This window comes from Amphiura filiformis, chromosome 5 (genome assembly GCF_039555335.1).
Source record: "Amphiura filiformis chromosome 5, Afil_fr2py, whole genome shotgun sequence".
Classification (NCBI taxonomy): domain Eukaryota; kingdom Metazoa; phylum Echinodermata; class Ophiuroidea; order Amphilepidida; family Amphiuridae; genus Amphiura; species Amphiura filiformis.
This window is the reverse complement of record NC_092632.1, coordinates 67,805,626-67,830,972: the sequence shown is the minus strand read 5'-3', so window position 1 is coordinate 67,830,972 and position 25,347 is coordinate 67,805,626. Positions and strand designations below refer to the sequence as shown.

At 42.0% G+C, this 25,347-nt stretch overlaps 1 protein-coding gene across 3 annotated transcripts; it reads right to left on the bottom strand.

The window, feature by feature from the left end:
• Positions 1-1,554: 1,554 nt before the first annotated feature.
• On the bottom strand, positions 1,555-25,342 carry LOC140153602 (mitochondrial genome maintenance exonuclease 1-like). 3 transcript variants are annotated; one of them, XM_072176386.1, is made up of 7 exons: positions 25,211-25,338; positions 24,633-24,771; positions 16,186-16,607; positions 5,627-5,764; positions 4,705-4,921; positions 3,964-4,096; positions 1,555-1,865 (listed from the first exon to the last, which is right to left on the bottom strand). In XM_072176386.1, the coding sequence occupies exons 3-7, from the start codon at positions 16,250-16,252 to the stop codon at positions 1,704-1,706; spliced, it is 717 nt and encodes a 238-aa protein (XP_072032487.1). In that variant the 5' UTR covers positions 16,253-16,607; positions 24,633-24,771; positions 25,211-25,338; the 3' UTR covers positions 1,555-1,703. The 3 variants fall into 3 exon arrangements, with proteins under 3 accessions (XP_072032487.1, XP_072032488.1, XP_072032489.1); XM_072176387.1 differs by lacking the exon at positions 24,633-24,771 and having other exon boundaries at positions 25,211-25,342; XM_072176388.1 differs by lacking the exons at positions 24,633-24,771; positions 25,211-25,338 and having other exon boundaries at positions 16,186-17,803.
• Between the last annotated feature and the right edge of the window lie 5 nt (positions 25,343-25,347).

Here is a 25,347-nt window from a genome sequence, read left to right as displayed (position 1 = left end):
GTGGAGTGATTGGTTGCTGACCTGCGCAATACAGCATTTTTGGTCTTTTGAGATCGATTGGGGGGGCATGTGCCCCCTGTGCCCCTTTGACGCTACGCCACTGACATAGTAAATGAATACAAAAGAATACAAAGCAAGGAGTAGACTGAATCCTTTGTTGTCTACCAACTGCACATTGCATTATGCTTCATGGTGACAAATAAAAAACAGAGCATCCAACAAGTTGACGGCTCAGTGCCAGACGTGGGTAAGTACAATAGCTGCACTTTGAATATTTGGAAATTCACACACAGTATTATACTCCTCTACATGTACACATTTCAGCTATCGCACTCACCCACTTCTGGCACTGAGCAGTTGATGTGTACCTTAAGAAAGGATAGTACTCTAAATGTTCTCAAATATTAATTTAATTTTTGTTCGCCATCTAGGCTGTTTGATCAAGAGTGATCTAGTCCACTGCCTTTCCCGTGGTGTTTGGATGCAATCTCACTCCTCGGAATTGAAGTTTGTTTTAGAAGTAACTCATATACGTGATATTCTGGGGATAATGACCCCGGAAAAAGACTAACACAAAAATCTAAATTTACACCAACTTGGAATGAGTGACAGGCACAGTAAATGAATACAAAAAATGCATAGTTTGAATGTGTGAATGCAGGGGTGGATCAAGGAGGTGTAGAGTGTCAGCTCTGTGGCAAATCTGCAAAATCAGCCTCCCATCTCCTATATCGTCAGCCTGCTACGCTAATTGCCTAAGTCATTTTTACATGTTTCTCATTTGCAATTTTGATTTTCTGAGTAATAAACCCAAAATTAATAAAAAAACTCCAGCCGCATTTTTCATTAACTTGTGGAATACATCTCTTTTGATGTATTCGACAAGTTAATGAAGAATGCGGCTGAAAATTTGATTAATTATGGGTTTATTACTCAGAAAACCAAAATTGCAAATGAGAAACATGTAAAAATTACTTGGGCAATTAGCGTAGCAGGCTGATGATATGTAATTTGACCATTTTTCAAATCCTGTCAAAATCCCTGTAATGAGTTGTGACAGCAACAGCAAATTTCATTTCATATCCAATAAGCAATATCAGCATTACAAAATTCTGTTGCATTGTGGGATGGTTTGGTACAGCTGCAGTGGCATAGCCATGATTTTTTTTTTGGGGTGGGGCAAGCCAAATTTTCTTCCCCATTTGTCAATTTTTGTCCCATTTTTAGTCATTTTAATGACACTTAACTCTTTGCCATCCCCGGATGAAAAAAAAAATGGGGAGGGGGGCAGTGTTTACTCTCTTTGGAAATTGAGTGCGCCAAATGAAGTATTTCCCACCCCCCAAATGGCCTGATTTTGGCTCAGTAATTCCTCAAATTACCTGGCTTGCTATGGCCCTGAACTCTGACCTATCAGAAATATAGCTTTTTTGAGCTTGCAAATATTGCTTAAAATGCATTACTTTTAAAGTTAAAAAAAACCACAAAAATATTGTAATTAATAACATTTTTGTGCTTTAAATTTTTTTATAGTAAAACATTTTTTAAGCACACACACAAAACAATTTTTCTGATAGGTTATAGTTCAGTTGTACAAAGATTTACGGTCTCACAATGCATTAGGAATTTCATGCCGATGCTAATGACAAACAACTTGTTTTGCTTGATTGTTTTACTCAGCTCAGCTCAGCTATTGCCAATAATTACTTCTTTGATTTTGCTTCCTCTTTCTGGATGATTTCTCTGTACTGCAAGATTCTGGTTAGCCACTGACTCCAATAATTTTCACAATCCTTGGTTGACATCCTATGTATGTGTGCCTGTTTCCCATCTTTGTATGCAACTACTATTAGTGCTTGGTTGATCTGAAATGTTAACATTTCAAACAGTAGAATAAGTTAAGTGTACGGTACTTTTGGACTATAAAGCTGCTACCTTTAATGGCTATTGGGTGTATTCCTAATACATTTGGGTGTATTCCTAATACATTTGGTTGTATCCTAATTCATTTTCCTACATGTAATACATTTGGGTGTATTCCTAATACATTTGGTGTATTCCTAATTAATTTTTCCTAATACATTTGGGTGTATTCCTTATATATTTGGGTGTATTCCTAATATATTTGGGTGTATTCCTAATACATTTGGGTGTATTCCTAATACATTTGGGAGTATTCCTTATACATTTGAGTCTATACCTAATACATTTGGGTGTATTCCTAATACATTCGTGTGTACTCCTAATACATTTGGGTGTATTCCTAATACATTTGGATGTATTCCTAATACATTCGTGTGCACTCCTAATACATTTGGGTGTATTCCTAATACACTTGGGGGTATTCCTTATACCTACGGGGGTATTTCATAATACATTTGGGTGTATTCCTAATACATTTGAGTGTATGTAGCACTTCGGGAGTTATTGGCACACTCAGTAGAATGCAATCCAGCATATGCTTAAAATTGAAGTTGGTCCGACGTTTGACAAATGAATGCGTAGATTACTCTCATTTGCCCTCCATGAGCTACATAAAAAATAGCAGAGTCTGGACTCCTTTAGTTTTAATTTCTTTTACTATTTCAAATTTTAAGGTGGTATTGGATGCATTTTCTAGAAATTAGAAAATGCTTTGAGCATGTTTTAAACAGATTATTTGAGTAGTAGTACACTGATCAATATGCCTTTTGTTTGAGCAAATCGGACATACGGTTTCATAATACATCAATTTATATTTTCTTTGTATCCTATTGTTTTTGTCAATAATCAATATAGTTAATGAGCTAAAAGGACTGGAAAGGCTCATTAATATGTAATTTTGCCAATATTTTGCTAAAATCAATGCATAAATGTTCAGGGTACTTTTATTTTGCATACTTTTGCCCTGAAACTTGGACTGGTCAAAGTGTTTCTAATGTGTTCTAAGGTATTATATAGTGAAGCCGCCCTCTAATTTGCATATTTGCATAATTAATGAGCTAATTTGCATAAATGCTAATTAATTATGCAAATGTGCAAATTAGGGGCGGCTTCACTATATAATACATTAGAACATATTAGAAACACTTTGACCAAGTTTCAGGCAAAATCATGCAAAATAAAAGTATTCTGAACATTTTTGCATGGATTTTAGCAAAATATTGGCAAAATTATATGTTAATGAGCTGCTCCAGTCATTTTAGCTCATTAACTTGATTGATTATTGATAAAAACAATAAGATACAAAGAAAATATAAATTGATATATTTTGAAAACCGTATGTCCGATTGACTCCAAACAAAAGGCATATTGATCAGTGTAATATTAAAATCTGTTTCAAACATGCTTAGAGCACTTTTATAATGCCTCCATAACCACCTTAAACAACCAATATCACTGGTAAGGGATAAGTAAATACACCAAAATGTATTAGGAATACACCCAAATGTATTAGGAATAAACCCAAATGTATCAGGAATACACCCAAATTGTATCAGGAATACACCAAATTGTATCAAGAATACACCAAATTGTATCAGGAATACACCCAAATATATTAGGAATACACCAAATGTATTAGAAATACACCCAAATGTATCAGGAATACATCCAAATGTATCAGTAATACACCAAAATGTATCAGGAATACACCCAAATGTATCAGGAATACACCCAAATGTATCAGGAATACACCCAAATGTATCAGGAATACACTCAAATGTATCAGGAATACACCCAAATGTATCAGGAATACACTCAAATGTATCAGGAATACACTCAAATGTATTAGGAATACACCCAAATGTATCAGGAATACACCCAAATGTATCAGGAATACACCCAAATGTATCAGGAATACACCCAAATGTATTAGGAATACACCCAAATGTATCCGGAATACACCCAAATGTATCCGGAATACACTCAAATGTATTAGGAATACACCCACATGTATCAGGAATACACCCAAATGTATCTTACCTGATGATCAAATGTAGGGTCATAGTTGAGAGCACCTGCATAAGCCACAACTTGTAGGGGATATTCATAACATTGTTTGAGAGTTGACTTGGGTTTCCTTGATGTCTTCCATTCTATCACACAAAGCTGATCCCTGAATCAAAATAATGTACAATTCACAATCATGATGATGCTATTGAGCAAAATAAATAAAATCTCATAGAAGTTGATTGTAAAATATGACCAATCTTCTATGTTCAATAAAACATTCCTGACATACAAGTATTAGACACTGCACGATTTGAGGTTCTTCTTAGTACTTCAGGTTATCAATACATCACCATGTATGGTTTATGTGAAAGGCTTATTAATATAAATGATGAAGAAAACATAGTATCAATACTTTAGTGTGATGTGAGCAATGACTACAGTGGAAATTTCAATTGAATGAAAATAGCCGGACATAGCATGATGATTTTTTGCGTACACTGCCCGATGCACGCCAGCGTGTGTGACTCGGATTGTTAAATTAATGCAGAAGTGAATCCAACCATGTGATTGGATAGTATTGTATCCAAAGTTGTGTGTTTGTGTTGTAGTTTGAAATATGCGATATACGTTTGCAGTTGGACCGTGTACAGCTGTTGAAAGCTGTGTTCATTCAATTGAAATTCCTAGTGTAGTCTGTAGTCAGCACCGGCGTGGAGAGAGTTATTTATATAATTGTTCCTCAAACAACTGGATGAGAAGTAAAACACTTACTTGTATTTTGCCACACAGTCTACAATTCCCAGATAATCTAATGCTGGGTGTACAATCCTTCTCTCCATACATTCAACCTGCTCAATATCACCTAACACATGTTTCATACTCTTCCAGTATCCAGCCGTTTCAGGAGTCACTGTGATTTCTTTTTCAGGAATGCCGTGCAAAACTGCTTCTATGCTCTTATGATGCATTTTGCCTTGTGATAACATTTCTATTAAAACAAATAAACAAACCAACCAAAAATCTATTCAAATAAATAAATAAACAAACAAACCAAAAAGGAAACCTGTCATTAATATAAATTCTAAAAATTTCAAGCTTTCTTCAATTCACCTTTTTAGATTTTGAGACATAATGCAATCAATACAGTGTTATGATGCCCTGCCTGTAAATCCTGTCAATGAATTTAAGGTTTTTTTACCTACAATGAACTCTTAATTTTTCAAACACTATTTAAGGTTAGCAACTGTTGCAATGTGTTAGTTCACAGCATCTTGTGAATGGCAGTGAGCTTTGGCAAAAATTGCATTGATCATTTCATAGCAGGCATGTAGAAGAATTCAAATATAATCACATACTTTTGTAGGTCCTGTGGTTCTTGAGTTATGTTGTAAAGAAAGCTGAAACAACAACTCTTTTGTAAAACGTACATACCTCATTTCACAATAAATCAAGCAAGTTTTCAAAGTATATGATTTGCAGAATTTGCAAAACTCCAAAGTGTTATTTTTCAATAATAAATTGATTTAGATAATGAAGATCAGTTTTTTTTGCTGCTTCGACCAATAATACCTCATCTACCCTTAAGAATATTGACATTTTTGTATTTTTTTGTCAATTTCAATTCACAATATTTGATCAGTGTAATTTTGATCACTTTCTTTCAAAATGTTCAATAGCTAAAATCTTATCTTACCTTGTTTATATCGTTTAAAACCTTCCTCCCCCATTTCACTAATCATCTTTTTCTCCCATTTCTTGAGAAGCAATCGCTGATACCAAGGCTTGGTTTTGTCTAGGATCTTTGTCACACTTGGAAGTTTTGTTTTTGTAGCTACAGTATGTTAGTATAAGAAAAGAGAAAATATCTATCCATAATTCCACAAAGTTATGTATTTGGAATACACCCAAATGTATTAGGAATACACCCAAATGTAGGAATATGCTCATACATGTATGTATTAGAAATACACTTATTAGGAACACCCCCAAATGTATTAGGAAAACACCCATGTATTAGGAATACACCGAATGTATTAGGAAAACACCCAAATGTATTAGAAAATGTACCCAAATGTATTTGGAATACACACAAATGTATTAGGAATACACCCAAATGTATTTGGTCGCATGTCACAAATAGGTCACCCAAAAATGGAGGGGCCGTAACATGAAAACGCTTTCTTCGCACTTCAAGCTTGGTTTATTCTAAAAGTATAATACCTATTGTAGAAAGTTTGGTGTCATTTTGTAGATAATTATGTTCTTTATCAAATACAAAAAAACCCAAGTCAATTGGACAACTACTTTGAGAGATATACTTCAATATGTAACATGTGTCAATGGAGGGGCCGGGGCGGGTGAGCCGGGGCGGGTGAGCCCCATAGGATTGTACACAAAATTGTGAAAATATGGCAAACTTCAAACCTTTGTATCTTAAAAAGTACAACTAGCATGGACCACAAATTGCACATATATAATCCTGGACTGTAGATCTACCTCATAGTAGATCAACTGTAACAAAAGATGTAACTAATTAATTGCTTAATTAAATGCTAATTAAGACAGTTTTCCCTATATGTTACTGTACAAAGTGTACAAGTAATGCTCCGACATTTCTAAATGGCCTATCTCTTGCCTGAGACACCCTGCTTATTCAAAAGTACACGGAAATTTGATGAGGAATTAAATTATGCTATTAGTTTTAGTGCCAGACATGGAGGAAAAAAGTTTTAATTGATAATGTCATACAAATTCTAAACTTATTTTACAATTTTTGACCACCCTGTATGTTTAACGCATGAGATACCAAACGTTTTTCTTCCTAATTTGTTTGAAGGGCCCATGCAATGTCTTTCTGAATCCATATTTATTTTGAGCTACATAACTTTCAGAAAAAGAAAATATGGGGTTTACCATGACAAGAAAGATGCTAATTTTGTTGATCTTCCACCCTGTATATTTCTTACCCACCCTGTATTATGATGTTATACTTTGTTGATTTGGCATCCTTGTAATATAAGCTTTCCAGAAATATATACTTATAATGGTCTAAAATGTATTCATTAAAAGTTGTGTTGAAGTGAATCAAAATTGGTGATATTTTTATCATTTAACATTATGTTACACAAAAGATGACCAATTCATGACATGTGACCATTTGGAATACACACAAATGTATTAGAAATACACCCAAATGTATTAGGAATACACCCAAATGTATCAGGAATACATCCAAATGTATTAGGAATACATCCAATTATGTATTAGGAATACACCCAAATGTATTAGGAATACACCCAAATGTATTAGGAATAGACCAAAAGGAAATTAGGAATACACCCAAATGTGCCAGGAATACATTCAATATATCTGACAGGGAAGTGAGATATACAATGACTAAGACCAATAAAAAGGGGTTGTCTCTCAAACCTGCATGTGTAAGTATGTGAATACACCCAAATGTATTAGGAATACAGGGTGTCCCAGAAAAAATTACCGGGCGAATGAATTTGGACGTAAGTCGAGAAATAGCCATTAGAATCCAAAAATCTAACCATCAGCGTGTAGCCCATCTTATTCTGCATCCTATACGTCAGTTTTACTGGAATCGGTTGACTGATAGCGAAGAAATGGGCGATTAGTCCCAAACAAAAATGTTTGGTAGACTCATAACCGGTGCGATCTTACCTTTCCGATGTTGATTAAGATACTTCTTGCATCGATCCCGAGATGCGGAAAAACCAATAGTCATTTTGTCCCACATAAATGAATAAATAACAAAAACCCCGATCCCCGAAAGTGGACTCACCCATTCGGTGACGTCACACGATAATCACCCCTTATCCGACTTGGGCAGCCCCTACCGCCAAACTTGTAGGGGCGGTCGGGTCGGGATAATCAATATCGGAAAGGTAAGATCGCACGGTTATGAGTCTACCAAACATTTTTGTTTGGGACTAGACTCAGTACACCGGTCGATCTTACCGCTTCGATGTTGATTAAGATACTTCTTGCATCAACATCTGAAAGATCGATCTAGCAAGTAACCGACGGATGGAGGTACAAGATTGGCCAGCATCTGATAAGGATCGGGAGAGTGGGTAGCATGGTAATCGCGAGGTCAAACTATTTCCCCCCCCTCACGGCCGGGGAACAGAAAGACTACGTGAACAGACAAAAACCCCTGAACTGAAAGTTCAGTGGTTAAGAATAGAAACACTGGTTCTTACCATGTTGGAATTCTGATTGTCGGCAAAACACCTGATACCCAACCACCATATTATCTCCGCAGAATAGCCCTGGAGAACTTATCGCCTGGTCGTTGGTTTACGTTTTTGTAGTAAACCGTGGAAAAGGACGACGGGTTCTTCCAAGACACAGCCTGACAAATCTCTTCTATGGGGACCCCCTATGGTAGGCCCACGAAGATGAGATAGATCTGGTTGAGTGGGCCTTGGGGCGAGCGCCTTTTGCCCGAGTCCCTAACACCTGGACCAGCCACCGTGCCAGAGTCTGTTTAGCGGCTGGACCGTGCGGTTCTGGGCGTGAGTGATAAATAAGCGGTCATGAGCCCCTCTTAAGGTTTGTGTTCGCCAAGGTAGTGCTGTAGCGCCTCACCGGGCACCACAACCTGTCTTCGGCTATGCGAACCCTGCCCAATATTGGGGAGGAAGAGGGGCGAGTGTCGGAATGTACTTCGCTCATTTTTTGCAAGGAAATCCGGGCGAAGAAACAGCGTCGCTCCGTTGTTAGTAACACGGAGGCTGACTTGAGACTGCGTGCAACTCTGAGCAGCGCCGTCCAAGCCAACGCCAGAAGAAAGGCCGCCTTAAGAGTGACGTATTTAAGGGTCGCTTTTGACAGGGGCTCAAAAGGGGACCCTTAATATACTCCAAGACTGTGTTGAGGTCCCATGGAGGGACCACCTTCCTTTCCGGCGGCGCCGTTGAACATACCGTCGAGAAGAAGACTTAGGGACCCATCTGAATTGATAGTCGACCCGTCTTCAAATCCCCGATGAATCGAGAGAATGGCTGACTTATAGTTGGCTATCGTTGCCTGCTGAAGTCCTGACCTGAACTTTTCTGTCAGAAAATCTGCCACTAGAGGCACAGGGGCTCTAGTGGGAGATGTATTTCTCTCATCGCACCACGCGTAGTAGGGAGCCAAACGCTGACTATACGCACGGAGGGTAGACTCTCGTCTACCCCGGCGATGAGAGAAGCAGCTTCTGATGAAAAGCCTCCCTCCGCCGACGTTCCTGATAAGGGCCATGCAGCTAACTGCAGGTGCTCTAGTGGTAGACTTGGTACCTCTCCTCCGGCATCCGGAGTAGATTTGGTAACTCGGGGAGTACTCGCGGCTGAGCCGCTAGTAGATCCACCATCGGTCGAAACCACAGGTGTTTCGCCAGAACGGTGCTATCAGAATGACGTTGCAATCCTCCCTCCCGATCTTGGTCACCACCCTTGCGAGCAGTGAGATCGGGGAAAGCGTAAGCAGTCATTCCTCCCAGTCTCACGGACAGAGCGTCCACGGCGAATGCCTGTGGGTCTGCGACCCTTGAGCAATACACCGGCAGCTGATGATTTCGATGAGATGCGAACAAATCTATCGAGGGGTGGTACATCACCTCGAAGATCGTCTGGGCGACCTGCGGAGCAAGGGACCATTCTGTAGGTCCCGACACCTTTCCTCGTGACAGATCGTCCGCGAGGATGTTGGTGACTCCGCTATGTGCATCGCTCTCAACGTAATCTGCCTGGCCTTGCACCACCCTATCAGGCGAAGTGCGTGCAGGCATAACCGTGGTGACCTGGTGCCCCCTTGTCTGTTGAGGTAGGCCACCACGGTTGTGTTGTCTGTTTGGACAACGATATGAGATCACGATCACCTTCTCGAAATGCTGGAGAGTTCTCTCCACTGCCCAAAGTTCGAGAAGGTTGATATGGAACTCCGTCTCCGTGGCCGACCATAGGCCCGAGACTGAGTCCCGTGGATGTGGCCCCCCAGCCCAGCTTTGACGCGCCGGTCGTCACTACGTGGCCTTACCGCTGGTGCAGGAAACCTGACACCTTGAGTCAAATTGGGCTGATGGGTCCACCACCAGAGTTCCTCTCGCGCGATCTCCGACATCGGAACCGCGAGGGATATTGGGTGACGACTGGGCCTGTAAAAGGCTAGAAGGTGTAGTTGTATAGGCCTCATGTGAAAGCGGCAGCACGGCACGAGGTCTACCATACTGGCCATAAGGCCCAAAACCTTCATCCATGCCACAGCGGGTGCCCCTCTGACTCGGCCAAGAGTCGGGCACCCCTCGCCATGTTCGTCACCCTCTCGGGTGAGGGCACCGCGATCCCTCCTTGAGGTTGATCTGGGCCCCTAAGAATAGTGGGGTCTGCGTCGGGACCAAATTGGATTTCTTGACGTTGATCAGAAATCCCAGGTCCCGCACCGCACGGACTACTAACTCCACGAGACACTGTGTCTCCAGCGGGTGCGTCCGTAAATGAACCAATCGTCCAGGTAGCAACACATGTTGACTCCCTGCGCTTCAGGTACGCTGCCACCGCCCTGTCCAGGAGTGTAAGCACTCTGGGGGCGGTGGACAAGCCGAATGGCAGGCATCGAAACTGGTAAGTTTGACCCTGTACCTTGAAGCGTAGAAACCTCTGATCTTGAGGCGCGATCGGAACATGCAGATATGCGTCCGAGAGATCTAGCGATGCCGCCCACATACCCTTGATGGGGCAGGCTAGCACCGAAGCGAGAGTCTCCATTCTGAACCTCTTGGGCCTGATGAACTCGTTCAACGGCTTGAGGTTCAGAATGGGCCTCCAGTCGCCGGTCTTCTTTGGAGCCAGAAAAAACGTGCTCCAAAACCCCTTGGTGAAAGGGGGGGTAGACCGGGACAATCGCTTGCTTCGTGAGAAGCTGAGTGACCTCTGACAGTAGTGCCCGACGCTGGGGGCCGTCTGGCGGCACTACCGGCGACCTCTGCATCGTGCCGGCGCACGAGGGGGCGCTGGGAAATCCCAGCCTGTAACCCCCACTGACCACTGACAATACCCAGGCGCCCGGTGAGATGGCATGCCATCTCTGGGCGTGTAATGCACAGTAAGCGGCCGCCCACAGGGGAATCCCTGTGGAAGTCCAAACCTGCCGGCATGGACTGTCGACCGCCGTGCCCTCAGGACCGATCTGGTTTTCCACCCTTCGAAGCACGGCTCTTCTTAGGGGGCTTGCCCTACGGTCCAGCACTACTCTTGCGCTTCCCAGTTTTTTGGGAGGTGCTGGAGTAGCCTCGGGCTCGGGTGTAGTCTGTGGTGCTGGCGTCCTGCTGAAGCGGAGCTGGCGCTGAAGAACGCTTAGAAGACTTCTTCTTCTTGTGCTTCTTTCTTCGCTTTACTGCCCTTCCCTTGGTCAGGGCAGCCTCCGACTTCTTCAGAGTGCTCTCATTGGTGGCCTTCTTTGCCCGGTCCTCAACCGTAGCGCAAAAGGCCTGTCCAAAGAGTAGCCCCTGTCCCACCGAGTCTGACTTCTTCATTGCATCAGCAAAGTCGGAGCCGTAAGTTGACTGGAGGGACAGACAGGCATTCTCCCGGGCGGCGAGATGACATCCTATGGGCTAGGCCCATAGAACTCTCGTTGAGGTTAGCTGTTAGCACCGCTAACAGATTAACCTCGCGGAAGAGTTCCGACGTGGCCCCGTGGTCGTTCGCTACCTTCCTACCGAGGTGCTCGGCAAGCGTGGTAGCGACGCTAGAGACTCTGATAAGCGAGCGTGCTCGCTCATCGATGAGCTTTAGCTCCTCCTCCCACGGGGGGGAGAACGACCCGTGCGCCTTGGCCGCTAGCGGCAGGCGGTTGGCAACGTCTGGATCCATGTCAGGGACCCTGAGGTAGGTTTCAGAGTCCTCCTGCGAAACACGCAGTGGAAGCGTGCAAGCACGCAGCGGCGTCAAGCTCCAGCGAGCCTGACAGCCCCACTTTAAACCTACCCTTGAGGTCCGCCGGGAATGCAAGTGCTGGGCGACCCTTGTGTGGGCCGCTAGCTGGGCATCCTACTGAAAAGATGCCCTGGTCCTCCTGAACGGACTCCTCCTGAGAGAAAGCCAGGCCCAAACCTTGGGCCACACGGCTCATCACCTCAGCGGTGTCCGCAGGCAGACCATTGCTAGCGAGTTCCTCACGGGAAGCGGGGAAGGATACCTGAAGCTAGCTGCACAGTCTCATCAGACTGTGAGTCGCTACTGGTTTCATCTTCCGACTCCTTTCCCTCGCCTTCAGACTCTGACTCACTCTCTGATGAGGAAGAGATCTGACGACGGGCATCTGAAGGTGGACAGGGAGGTGTCGCCACCGTGTGGCTAGCCAACTGAACACCAGCAGAAGAGGGAGTACTCCCGCTAGACCCCGAGATGCTAGCTATAGCACCCGGGATCCGTGACGCTCTCGCTGCTGTCGCCCTAGCCATAGCAGTGTGCGGCCTACCCTGAGCTGTATCAGGGTTAGCCACTCGCCGCCGGGTTGGGTAACAACTGGTGGTACTGCTTGCCCAACGCTAGGCGGCACTTGCCACGGTGGAAGACCGTGGAAGAAACCACCCTGCGGCGGATACCACGGGCATACCCTGTTGGTAGCTGACCCTGAAAGGATCCGCCACCAGGGAAACCCCATGGAACGGCAGTACCAGTACCGCCTCCCCCTGTTGCCACAGAGACTGTGGTAACCAGGACGAGTACTGCGGTACCTGCGTGGTTGTAGCGTAGGTGCCCGGTAGGGCTCCCGGCTGCGTACCACTGTACCCATGCCTCACAGCGTTCCCCGCTAGAGGATCAAGCCGTGTGTATGGGTACCCCGCTATACTGGCTGTCCCTTGGCTAAAAGGAGCTTGCCTAGTATCACGGGTAGCTGAGCGTGTATACCCTCGATCAGTCACCTCGCTACCTGAATAGGCAGTATCAATCAATGGAGCCATGCTCCGCTGAATAGATAGTGATCGATCATAAGAGGGTAATTGACCCATTGACTGTAATGGATCACCACGCTCTGCTGGCTCTCGAGGACATAAGTGGGTTGTTGATCAGCCAGGCTGTTCAAACTACCTACCCTAACCTCTTGAGCCTCGCCCAAGGTCGCTGTGTGTGGCGGACCACTCACGGCAGCTATGGGCGCGTGCATAGTGGCTACCACTGAAGTCAAGCCGTAGCTCGCCTCGGTAGCTGCCACTGTTTGCACTTGGGTCGCTGTCCCGTGAGAGACTGCGAGCCCAACCCGTATAGCCGCTAGCCAGTCCCGGAGGACAGCCGGCAGCCATTCCAAGGCCCAGGGAATCACTCGGCGGTCCCACCATGGAACGCTGCCGTGTGACAACCCCAGTTGGTTCTGCTAAGACTACACCTGAAGCGTTAGCCCCGGTATCGTCTCTGCTAAACCCATGCACGTTTTCATTCGACCCTTGCGGGAACGAAGGCGTGCTGCGTGTCGTGGATCAACCCAGGCAAGCCCGGGTTCCACTGGCACGCTGCGTGCTACAGACCGGCCGAGGCAAGTCCGCTGCACGCTGTATGCTAGGATTCAACCCAGGCAAGCCCGGGGTACCCTTGGCATACTGTCCGTCGCCGGCTACTTCGCGGGTGCTAGACCCGCTCGTTCGCCAGCAATAGACGGGTGTCCACCTGCAAGAAGCTCGCTAGAGATCTCACTGGTAGACTGGTACTCGCCTGTTAGGGCAAGTACCGCCCTGCTGCCTGCTACTAGCTTAGACGTAAAGTCAGTGCTTTCGCTGGCTGCTAGGCCTTCGGGCTCGCTAGCAGTCCCCGGAGGGTCCGCCTGCTTGCCCGGGACCGGAGCCCCAGAGGTTACCTTAGCGTGGCCCTTGCCGGCCTCGCTAGTACCTACCATATCAATCTTACCTGTAGGCTTCTGTTTCTTAGTCTTCGTCTTCTGTCTGTGTCGAAGACCTAAACGAAGCGCTACTTTCTAAATCCTCAAGTGGATGTCCGATAAGCCTATGCAAAAGGAAGCACACTTATTTGATTTAGAGCAATCCCTGTGGGAGTAGCAGAGTGGATGCGGGTCCCACTCTGGCACAAGGGAAGGGCATGATTGACAAGGCCTAGACATTGTAGTAATCGGGAGCGCACAGCACTACCCCCGAACACAAGCTCAAGCCCAATAAACAGACCCACACGCACAGTGGCTGACGCTGATGTAGTGGTATGATAAAAAAAATATATATACAAAGGGATGAAAAACTGAAAACCTTTTGGGGAAGATTTGTCAGGCTGGTCCCTTCGGAAACCCACCGAACTCTTAGCAGTAACTCGTCATCAGACGCGTACTGAAAGATATAACGATAGAGCACACCATAAACATAGCGATAATCACTCACCATACATGTATACACAGTACTGTACAAACATCTATTGTAACTTACTAGTCTGTTATAGTTGTTTTACGTGAGAACAAAAATAAAATGGCGCCCTAAGGGCGGCTATTTTGAAAACGTGTGTCCCGATATGAACGGAAACACACATACAAGCTAAGTTTTTGGATCGCTTTTTGTCACTTTTCTAGCGAAAAATGTCGTCAAAACTATCTCCCTAGCGACTATACTGGTTGGTTTTTACCTCAGTGTAACAAACAAACTGTATATCTCGGTCCTTTGGTTCGTAATGATACTTAGCGTTGGTAAAGAAAAATCCACACGCCTATCTCATCTAGAAACCAAGGAGGATAAGGGTGATTATCGTGTGTGACGTCACCGAATGGTTGTGTCTTCTCGTGGGATCGGGGGGGTTTTTGTTATTTATTCATTTATGTGGGACAAAATGACTATTGGTTTTTTCCGCATCTCGGGATCGATGCAAGAAGTATCTTAATCAACATCGGAAACGGTAAGATCGACCGGTGTACTGAGTCTGCATAACGCATGCGTCAATTCACTTCATTCCAAGTTTGAAAGAAAGACCATTCAACACAACGCGCACTATAGTGGTTAACTCAATGGGCTTCATGTTTTGTTCTGTGAAATCCTTTTCATTCTTTTTAAACAATCTGTTTCTTGCAAAACATTAGATTAGGTTTTGATCAAATTTGAAAACCTGCACGATATTGAAAATGAAAGCTTGCATGTAAGATGATGCTCAGTACTTGAAAATATCTTTTTCGTTTTGATATAAATGTTGCATACAGAATTATTGCATAAAAGAATTCCAGCTGGCTTCTCACACACATTAAAGTTTTCGGAATATTTCATAGAAATTGTTATGCAAAGTTTAAATCTTTTAAAACTTCAACATTAAATGTTGCATGGTATTAAAAATCAAACGTAAACTGTAAGCGCTTGATCATTGTCATTCGTGGCTCAAAATGTTCTTTGGAAAGTTAAAATATAATATATTTGCACAACCTAAAGAATTAAAGTTGGAAAGCTTCCAATTACAGAAATCAACGTTTTCTCGGACAAACTGTTATCCATCTTCAGTGAAAGCATGAATAACATAACACCGTCAGATTATTAAATAGATAATGTGGACTAAATTCAATGAGATACACAAACTTTAGGAAGCGCCTGTGATGAAACCGGGAATGAACTGCATTGATGCGCGCATTATGTAATCGTTAATTTCTTCGCAACCAGTCGACCGAATCAAACAAAATTTTTGTACGTGATGCACAATAAAATAGGCTATGCGCTACATTTTAAATTATTTGATTCTGATGTCTAATTCTCGACTTACGTTCAATTTTATTCACTCGGTAATTTTTTCTGGGACACCCTGTACATCCAAATTAGGAATACATCCAAATGTTTAAGAATACACCCAAATATATTAGGAATAAACCAAATGTATTAGGAATATACCCAAATGTATTATGAATGCACCCAAATGTGTCGGGAATACACACAATTTGACGCAATATCTGACAGAGAAGTGAGATGGGATATACAATGACTGAGGCCAATAAAAAGGGTAGGACTTTTTTGACTTGAAATGTTCCCCTGATGTCCCTTAAATTAGGTCCAAAGGACATCTCATCCAAAGTCCTCATCTAACATTTAATTTGTTTTTGCTTGAAAAAAATCATTGATTTCATTTGATCACACAAGTTTTAGTAACTATTAACATACATACAGTCATATCTTGGTGCAGATTCCCAGGTGTATTCATCTGGCAGTAGTTTAAAATGTTATTTTTTAAAATTTAATACAAGAACTAAAAATGCACATCTTACAAAACCTACCTTGTTGAGATAACTTCAACTCATGTCCTTCTACATTGGCATTGCTATCTGTATTCTTACTTTGCATCTGTTTATTGGGATTCAAAATGGAAATGCCAGAGTCTTGCCACTTTTACCAACTGCGACACCATGTACAAGCTTGTCATCATCTGAATCATCAACACTAAACGAGTCTTCAACATCAGCTCTTAGTCGATCCAATCCATACGTATCACTTGAAAAACAACAAACTCTATGCTGATAGGAATGTTGACTCAGTTGCAATGTCTGAACACTTTTATGGTTATTCTTGATGAATGTCTTTGGGTGAACTTTCAAAGTATGGGCAACACCTGTGTGCATATATTGCAGTAGTATACCATTACTGGCTGGTTGCAATTTCCCTGGAGGGCAGAGTAGTCGAAGAAATGGCATTTTGATATCTGTAGATGAAAAGTGTTTAAAAATCTTAAAAACCCAATATTACCAACAAGGTACCATACTTTGGCAGTCCTTCTCAAGAAGGTCTCTGTGGATACATGTGCTGCGATCAAGCTAAATGAGTCTGATGTGAGTGATGTCGATCAAAATCATAATTCAGTTTTTAATTTCATTACATGAGCCATTCAGAGCTTTATTTTGCTAAAATCCCCATCATAATTAGACTTATGGTTCCAGAGATATGGTCATTTGCTCAGAACACTAAAGGAAGTTGAAATTGAATACCGTACTAATACTATTGTTGCCTATACGGTATCTCAAAATCGATATTCCCGACATCCGACTCATTTTGTTTGATCGTATCACATATATTTGTGACCCGCTCTGACGAACCCCGCCATAAGTCGCACTCAGCCATTTCGAGATATGGCGAGTCAAAGTTGGGAAAGGGGTGAAAAACCTTGCAGATTTTGCTCTTTTTCAAAACAAAATATTCTTTTACGCTTGAAACACCCAAATCTAGCATTTTCTGAGCCAAACCAAGGCCTTAATGTTGGTCTTAATCCTAGAATTATGGAAACTTTTGGGCCTCATAACTGCTAAATTGTTGGTCTAAAGTAAACACAGCCAAATTAAAAAGTCTCCACTAGTTCCATCCCCATTTAATCAGAGTCTGATGAGTTTATGGCAAAATAATTTATATAATAATTTTCTATACACTTTCCTTCAAGGTTGATACCAAATTTGATATCAAAAGTTTAATCATCGTGAGCATAGGAACCGTTGTTTGGAAATTTGTGCCATTTTAAAAATGACAAATTATGAATTGACCACGCAAAAGCCAATGCATGGTATCGGCTTAGTATGTGGCCCGAAGCAACCCGTAAAGGAATCATTGCACACTTGCCTGCGCACAATTAAAAGAGCGGGGTATTTGATTTGCATTTTGACATGCATGCATGGTATACGTACCATTAAGGTAAATTTGTGACTATTTTTTGCATTTTTCTCAAAAACTAATAAAACACTGGTACGGTAAAAAAAGTTATGTATATATGTGACATGATCAAGGGGAATGAGTCACATGTCGACCCTGATCGAAAATAAGTTTTACAATGTTTCTAAAGAGGACATTTAGAGCTTTCAGAAACTGAAAACCCCATGTTGATATGACTTTTCTTTGTGAAGTTACATCAATTTTTCAATCGCTGAAAACAATAGAAAACAATTTTCAGCATTTGAACACTTTCTTTGCGAATAACTCAAAATCAATATTAGCGACATGCCGACATCCGAATCATTTCCCTTGATCGAGTCACATATTAGGGGCAAGGAATCCAGTTACTACACTGGAATTTCAGTGACTGAAGACAAGTAGTTATTGATTTATTGATCAAATATTGAAATTAGACCTCTCAGATGCGTGTAGAAGTGCTTTATAATCGATTAACCTGCCGGCCAATTCAGGTGACGTAATTCTTGGCACTAGCTCCGCCGCGATATACAACTCCCTATGTTATTTTTAGCTCAATTTGCAAAGCAAATTGAGACTATAGGCATGATCCGAATTTCTCTATGTTTTTTTCTTTCTCTTGCTACATCGTTTGAGTAATGGAGCTGGTAATTTGAGGTGGCGATCTTTGCAAGTTTGTTCATGAAAGTTACTTATTTTGCTGGGAAAAATGGACAGGAAGTGTGCTTTTTCGAGCAATTTGTCACGAAAAATTGTGCAGTTTCACAAGAATAATCTGGGGGGGTACTCAAGTTTGGTTTTGGTAGGGACGTGCCACTGAGAATTTGAAAGTGGACCCATAAATATACCAATTTTTCAAGAAATTTGGACCCATTGATATACCAAAAGTCAAAATTTTCGGCCGAATTTAACCCAAATTGTCCTAGTTTTTACAAATTTTTCCAAAATTTTGGGAAAATTTTGAAAATATTTGCTAAATTAACAAAAAATTGGGCCATTTTCCGAAAAAAATTGAGAAAATTTTGAAAAAAAGACCCATTCATATACCAAAATAGGCTTTGAAAAAGGGGTCATTGATATACCAAGAGGCTGAAAATGCTACCCATATTTGCGGCACGTCCCGTATGGTCATTTGTACTGAGAACCCCCCGAATAATCTCATTCCTAGATTTCTTACATGCTACACCAGGCTTAACCTTGGTGTTTTAAGCAATATAAGTCATCTGTTACATGTTTACATTTTAGCTTTGCCAATGATGTTACTGTGTTTTATGGAGGTTTAGATTTGGAGCATGTGTATTTTTGCAGAGACCTCTCAGATATTTGTGAGGAAAGTTTTACATAGTAATTATTTTTTATGTGAGATTGTAAAATTCTAAAGCTCCCTAAATATGCATAAACCACTAAAACCTAATGTCAACAGTAGAGTGTTTGTTCAAGTGCTTGACAAGGACAAAGTAATCAGGGTTGCCAAGCTCATGGTTTGGTAGCCCAAATGGGTAACTTTTGAAGATTTTCCCTGAGACTTCCAACAATTTCCTGTCCCACAGAAACAGATAGTTAAGAAAAAAAATGGGTGGCTTTTCAGCAATGCAGCTGCAATTTGGATGTCTTGAAGCCTACATTTATGTATTACTAATTAACAGACACAGATAAATTTGGGGTAAACTTAGTAATTGGAATCCTTGAGAGCGTTCACATGGTAGATTTCCCCCCAAGTTTTTGTCCGAGAGCCGCTTTGATCAAGCTGTGTGAACATGCCTAAAGACAAATATTTATTACTGCTAATATTCCTGTCAGTTTATACCTGAAGATATTTGGTGCCCATTCATTTATTTATTATTCATTAACAATTTACTCTGCATTCATAACATTGTCCGATGATTTCTTCTACCATCGTGTTCATGGTCGGAAACCAATACTTCTCTCTCAACATCTGCTTAGTCTTGGTGATTCCGAAGTGTCCTAAGCTGTGTGCTGCTTTTATGACTTTTCTCTGTAGATTTCTAGGAATTATGATCTTGTCCATTCTAAGAATTACATCTTCTGCTGTATAAAGTTCTTCTTTAATTCCATAGTACGGTGCTATCTCTGGGTGTTTCTTATTTGTTTCCCAGTCATTCTGTATGATTGTTGCTTTCAGATTCTGAAGTTGTTCATCTTTAGCAGTTTCTTCTTTTATTCTGTCAAGTATGATTGCGTGCTTTCTTCCACTATCTTCTTGATCACTTTTTCTGTGTCATCAAACTCTGTTTCTGGTAGTGGGTGTCTTGACAAATAATCCATAGGGTCAGCTTCGTCTTTACCAGGCTCATAGATCAGTTCATAATCCACATCCTGCATATCCATGACCCACTTCTCAATTCTGGGCGGTATCTTTGCTGTCGCTTTATTGAAGAGTGGTAGTAGTGGTTTGTGTGCTGTGATGATTCTAAATCTGGGTGCTCCAAGTAGATACATCTTGAACTTATTCTTGCCCCACTTCACTGCCAATGCATCCTTCTCTGTTTGACTGTATCTCTTCTCCGCGTCATTTAATGAGCGACTTATGAAAGTGTACTGGTTGCAGTCCCTTTTCAGTAGGTTGAAATAGTCCTGCTGATATACCTTCATGGTAACTTGCTTCTACTCTCACAACTATTGGTCTTGCTGGGTTGAAATATGCCATGGTATCTTCATTGGTGATGCTTTGCTTCAGCTTATCAAATGCTTCTTGCTCTTCTTGTCCCCACTTGAACTTGGTATCTTTCTTGGTGAGCTCTCTCAAGCGGTGCTGTGAGTATTGAGTAATTTGGGATGAACTTGGACAGGTACCCAATCATTCCAAGGAAGCTTCTGATTCCATCTTTGGACTCTGGTGGGTTGCTCTCCTGTACTGCTTTCACTTTCTCTTTGTCTGGCTTCAGTCCATCCTTGGTAAACTTGTAACCATAGAAGTCAAGTTCTTCTACTCCAAAACAACACTTCTCTGGGTTAAAGGTGATGCCAAAATCTGCGGCTCTTTGTAAGACGGTTTCTAGTGTCTTGTTATGCTCTTCTAGGGTCTCTCCTCCTAGTAACATGTCATCCCTTTGGTTTAGGCAGTTCGGTATGTCTCCGAAGATCCTGTAGATGGTTTCGTCGAACACATCTTGTGATGACTTTGCTCCGAAGATAAGTCTCTTAGGTCTCATGTTTCCCCACGGTGTGCTAAATGTGCAAACTTCTCTTGATGCTGGATCTAGTGGTAGCTGATGATATCCAGATCTCATATCTAGCTTTGAAAATACTTTGCAGCGGTGAAATTTGTGTGTGAAATCTTCCACAACTGTAGCTTGGGTGATTCTGCCTCTTTCCATGGATTTATTTGGAATTCTCAAGTCAATGCTGGCTCTAATCATGGTTGGTCCAAGATCTTCCTTTGCTGTGTTGCTAAACCTTGGTTTTGGCTGTACTACCAACGGTGAACACCATGTTATCGGTTCTCCAGGTGGAACTTCTTCATAGACTCCATTCTCCAGACATTGATCTAAGTGCTCTCTCAATGGTTTCTGTAGATAATATGGTACAGATCTGGGTTTCTGCGCCACTGGTATTGCTTCTTGCTTCATATGTAGTTTAGCGTAAATGTCTATGTTGTTCTTCACATCCCGAATCATGCCTACTCCATTAAATACTTGTTTGTATTTATCTGTTATTTTATCAGTTCCTTTACTTGAGTCCATGCTTGACTTGACTTTCAGTGTGTGCTGTGGGATCCTCAGGTCGTTTGTCGGTGCTAACGATCCGTCAGGTCTAAGCTCAACCATCCCTAGTTTCTCAAGTGATTTCTTGCACAACAATGGTGGCGAGTTATTTCTTCCTCTGACGACAATAAACTTAGTCTGTATCCCTCTGGTGTGGTTTCTTACTGTAGTCTTAAACTCTCCTTTCACTTGTAGCTTGTTCTGTATGCCACCAAGTTTCACTCCACTGGGTTTCAATTGTGGTTTCTCGCTAGATCTGTGTGAAAATGCTTTGAACTGGTGCTCATCCATGAGGTTGCAGTCTGCGCCAGTGTCTGCCTCAACTAGTGTATTCACATCATCAAGTTGTACTTGCACTGTAGTTGGCTTGTCATTTGGATCTTCTATCTTCTTCACTCGCTCACGTCTGACTTGGTTCAAATGTTCAGCAGCTTGGTTGAAGAATTCATCATCTGAGCTGGTAGATGAATCTGATGAGTTGCCATCTTCTTGAGTTGCTTTCTTCACACAGCTTCTGTGTTTCTTCTCCCCATATTTCTTCTTATAGGTTGATGCTGAGCTGTGATCTTTCTGTTTACTTCCCTTGCAAACAACTGCGAAATGGTTCCATTTCTGACATTTCCTGCACTTCTTCCCGTACGCTGGACAGTCTTGGCCTTCAGGATGAAAGTTGTCTTCCACAGTAGTCACACGGTTTCCCATGTTGCGCTTTACTTGATCCTGATGCTTGCTTGTTTTCTTTGGGTTTCCATGGTCTGTTGTTGTTGCTTCTGTTCCCGCTTCTGAATACTTTGTTGACTGCTGAGGTACTCTTCATGTCTTGCATCTGTGCTGCTATATTCTCTGTCTGAGCTGCCTCTGTCAAGAACTGTGTCAAATTCCATGACTTGCTGATGGTATCTTTAATCAGTTTCTTATGAGAAATTGTTTGGATTATGTGCTCTAGAATTCTTTCTTCCTCGTTGTCTCCAAATTCACAGTCATGCGCCTTTTCTCTAAGTCTTGCTGCATAAGATGTGATGGTTTCCCCTTGCTCTGGTTTCATTCCAAGGAAGACATATCTGGCATGATGCTTGTTTTTCTTTGGCGTGTAGTAATTGTTAAGCTTTTGTCTCAATTTCTCCCATTCATTTCCCTCTGCTGGATTAGGTAAGCTTTTTGCGAGTCTTGCTAGTTCTTTACCTCCATATATGACTAATGCATCCACTTTATCAGTCGCGTCGGTGATTTTGAAGTAGCGAAATTCGCGTTCTAGTTCCTCCAACCAGTCTTGCCATTCAGTTCCGATGCCGATCTGATCATCTGCGTGTGTGAATGGGCTGATCTTCAAGTTTCTGGTTTCAGTCACTACTGTCGCTTGCTGTTGCTCACCCATTTTCGTTGCTTATTGCTTACGTAGCCCACGAAAATTTGCCTCAGTTGACGGACGAACTATTGCTGCTTATTTTGATGCTAAAAGTTTATCCTCGTCGCCATTTTCACATCCAGACTTTGCAAGATAAAGTGACACGAAACGCCGATATAAATATTCTGTTTACATTTATATAGTAGCCATTTTGATCTGCCAAGATCGTAAACAAGTGATGGGCGATTACTGATACATTAGTGACGCGCGGTATATGATATCCTGGATATTACAATCCCCACCATGAGAAGTGGATCTAATGTAACACCAAGATACTTGAATTCATTTGTATGATCAAGCATGTCATATTGTTGAACTTGGTAAGAATGTGAGATGCACCAAATACTATATTATTTAGTTTTATTGTTAATGTTGAGAGTTAAGGGCTGTGCAATAATTATGAGCCCTGGGGGAGGGTAAAATTGGGGGGGGGGGCAAGAAATTTTTGGCGACCCAAAAAGGGGGGCAAGCAATTTTTGGCAAGCCGAGAGGGGGGAAAGCGATTTTTGGCACACATTCATGGGGCGTCTTTTTAATAAAACGCTCTAAAAAGGCTTAGGAAAACAGTACGGAAATGCTTAAATATGCAAATTTTCCTGCTCGCTGCGCTCGCAACATACATCTAGACTATAAATAAATAAATAAAATAAATAAATTTCGGAATTTATATAGCGCTTTTTCCAGAGGATTCAAAGCGCTGTAATTTTTGCTGCGTGGTGAATCATCACAATCAGATCGCATCAACTAGGCTAGTTGCAGCGAACCCGGCGCAAAACCTATCCGCACTTAGATTGTAACATCCACCCATTTTCTGCAGCTCCCCAAATTCCATTGGGTGAAGGAAGTTTTTGATAACGAAACAACTAATCACCGATTTTGAAAGCAGGAGGAAACCGGAGATCCCGGAGAAAACCTGCGAGAGCGAGCATGGATCGGGATAAACCAAGTGCACATGAGTCCTTGGGGGCGCGCCGGGCTTGAACCCGGGACCTCAGTGGTGCAAAGCGAGGAATTACCACTGCGCTTAACTCGCCTCCTAGACCATTTAAGGTTTGCAAATTGGGATCCCAAAAATTGGCATGTTCAAAGGGGGGCAAAGATTTTTGGCGGGCCGAGAGGGGGGGGCAAGCGATTTTTGGCGGGCCGTTTGGAAATTTTACCCCCCCCGGGGGGGAAATAATTATTGCACAGCCCCTAACTCGTTTTTATAAAACCAACTAGCAATATTCTTGACATAAATAAATAAAGAAATGTTATAAACACAATTAAATACCAGTATATTAAAAAAAACCAATTTGATATATTCAACGGTTATACATATCTGAACATTATATTTACGTCAAATTTCAAATAACAATTGAGCTACAGCACCCTTGGTGCTCTTGTTAAAATTGCACAAATTTCCAAACAACGGTTCCTACATTGTACATGCTACGATGATTAAACTTTTGATATCAAATTTGGTATCAACCTTCAAGGAAAGTGTATAGAAAATTATTATTTAAATTATTTTGCCATGTGGAGACTTTAATTTGGCTGTGTTTATATAAAAGTATACTTAGGATGACAAAGACTTGATAAATTCATCTGAGGTCAAAATTGGGCCAAAATTCTCATTTTGGCCCGAAATCCCAAAAAATGTTTTTTTGGCCCACTTCTTTTTCGTTAAACATCACAAAAAAATTCTTGGGCCAAATTTTTTATTTTATTAATTTTTAAAAACTAGATTAAAATATCTAGGAGCTATTTTTTATTTTTGTGAATTTTGACCAACTTTGAGAAATTTGCACTCACCAAAAATGGTCAAAAAATGCTTATAAATTTTCAAAAAAATCATAAAAAAGCCAGATTTTCACCCAAATTTCAAAAAATTGGTCAAAATTAAAAAAAAAAAAAAACGACTCCTAGATATCGTAATTATTACTTGATTTCATCGGCATCAGGATTCTGCTCATCAAAAATCGGACCAATTAGATATTGTCACAAATCGCTCACGGAAGTATCCTGGATCCTGCACCTTCTCGAGCCACTTCTGTCTTCCTGCGGGGCTCGAACCCACGACTCTGGGATTAAAAGACAATTAAGCGCGCTATAATCTTTTCCAAGGTTCCTTTGACAGCTTTAACCATCGCGTATACGTGCGCGATGTCAAGCGTGTGCATTGAAGCGTGTGCAAATAATATGCGCTGGACGGCTAGCAGTACGTTTCATACTTTCCTGCCGCTTTGAAGATGATTTTACTTCACTGCGCAATCGCACCAAAAATGCTAGCGGTGACCAGCGGCTAGCCGATATATCGATCACTCCACTGTGTTGCCGCGGCGGCAGCACCGCTGGGAGTTGAATTCAAGTCAACTCGAAGCGGTGCCGTTCTGACGTATGAGAACAAAATACGATTTTTGAGCGACGCTGCTGATCATGCACTGATGCAGCATGGCATGCATTTTATTTGATAAAACATGATGATTGATCAATGCATGATGATGATATTGATAAGCTTACCGTCGGCGTCGTACGTCACGAGACGTGCGTTTTTGTGATACTGCCTGAACTAATTCTGTTCAGTTTTACAGCTTTTTCTGCTCGACTGTACGGAGGCGTACGGAGCTCTGTGCCAATCTAAAAAATAAAAAACAATC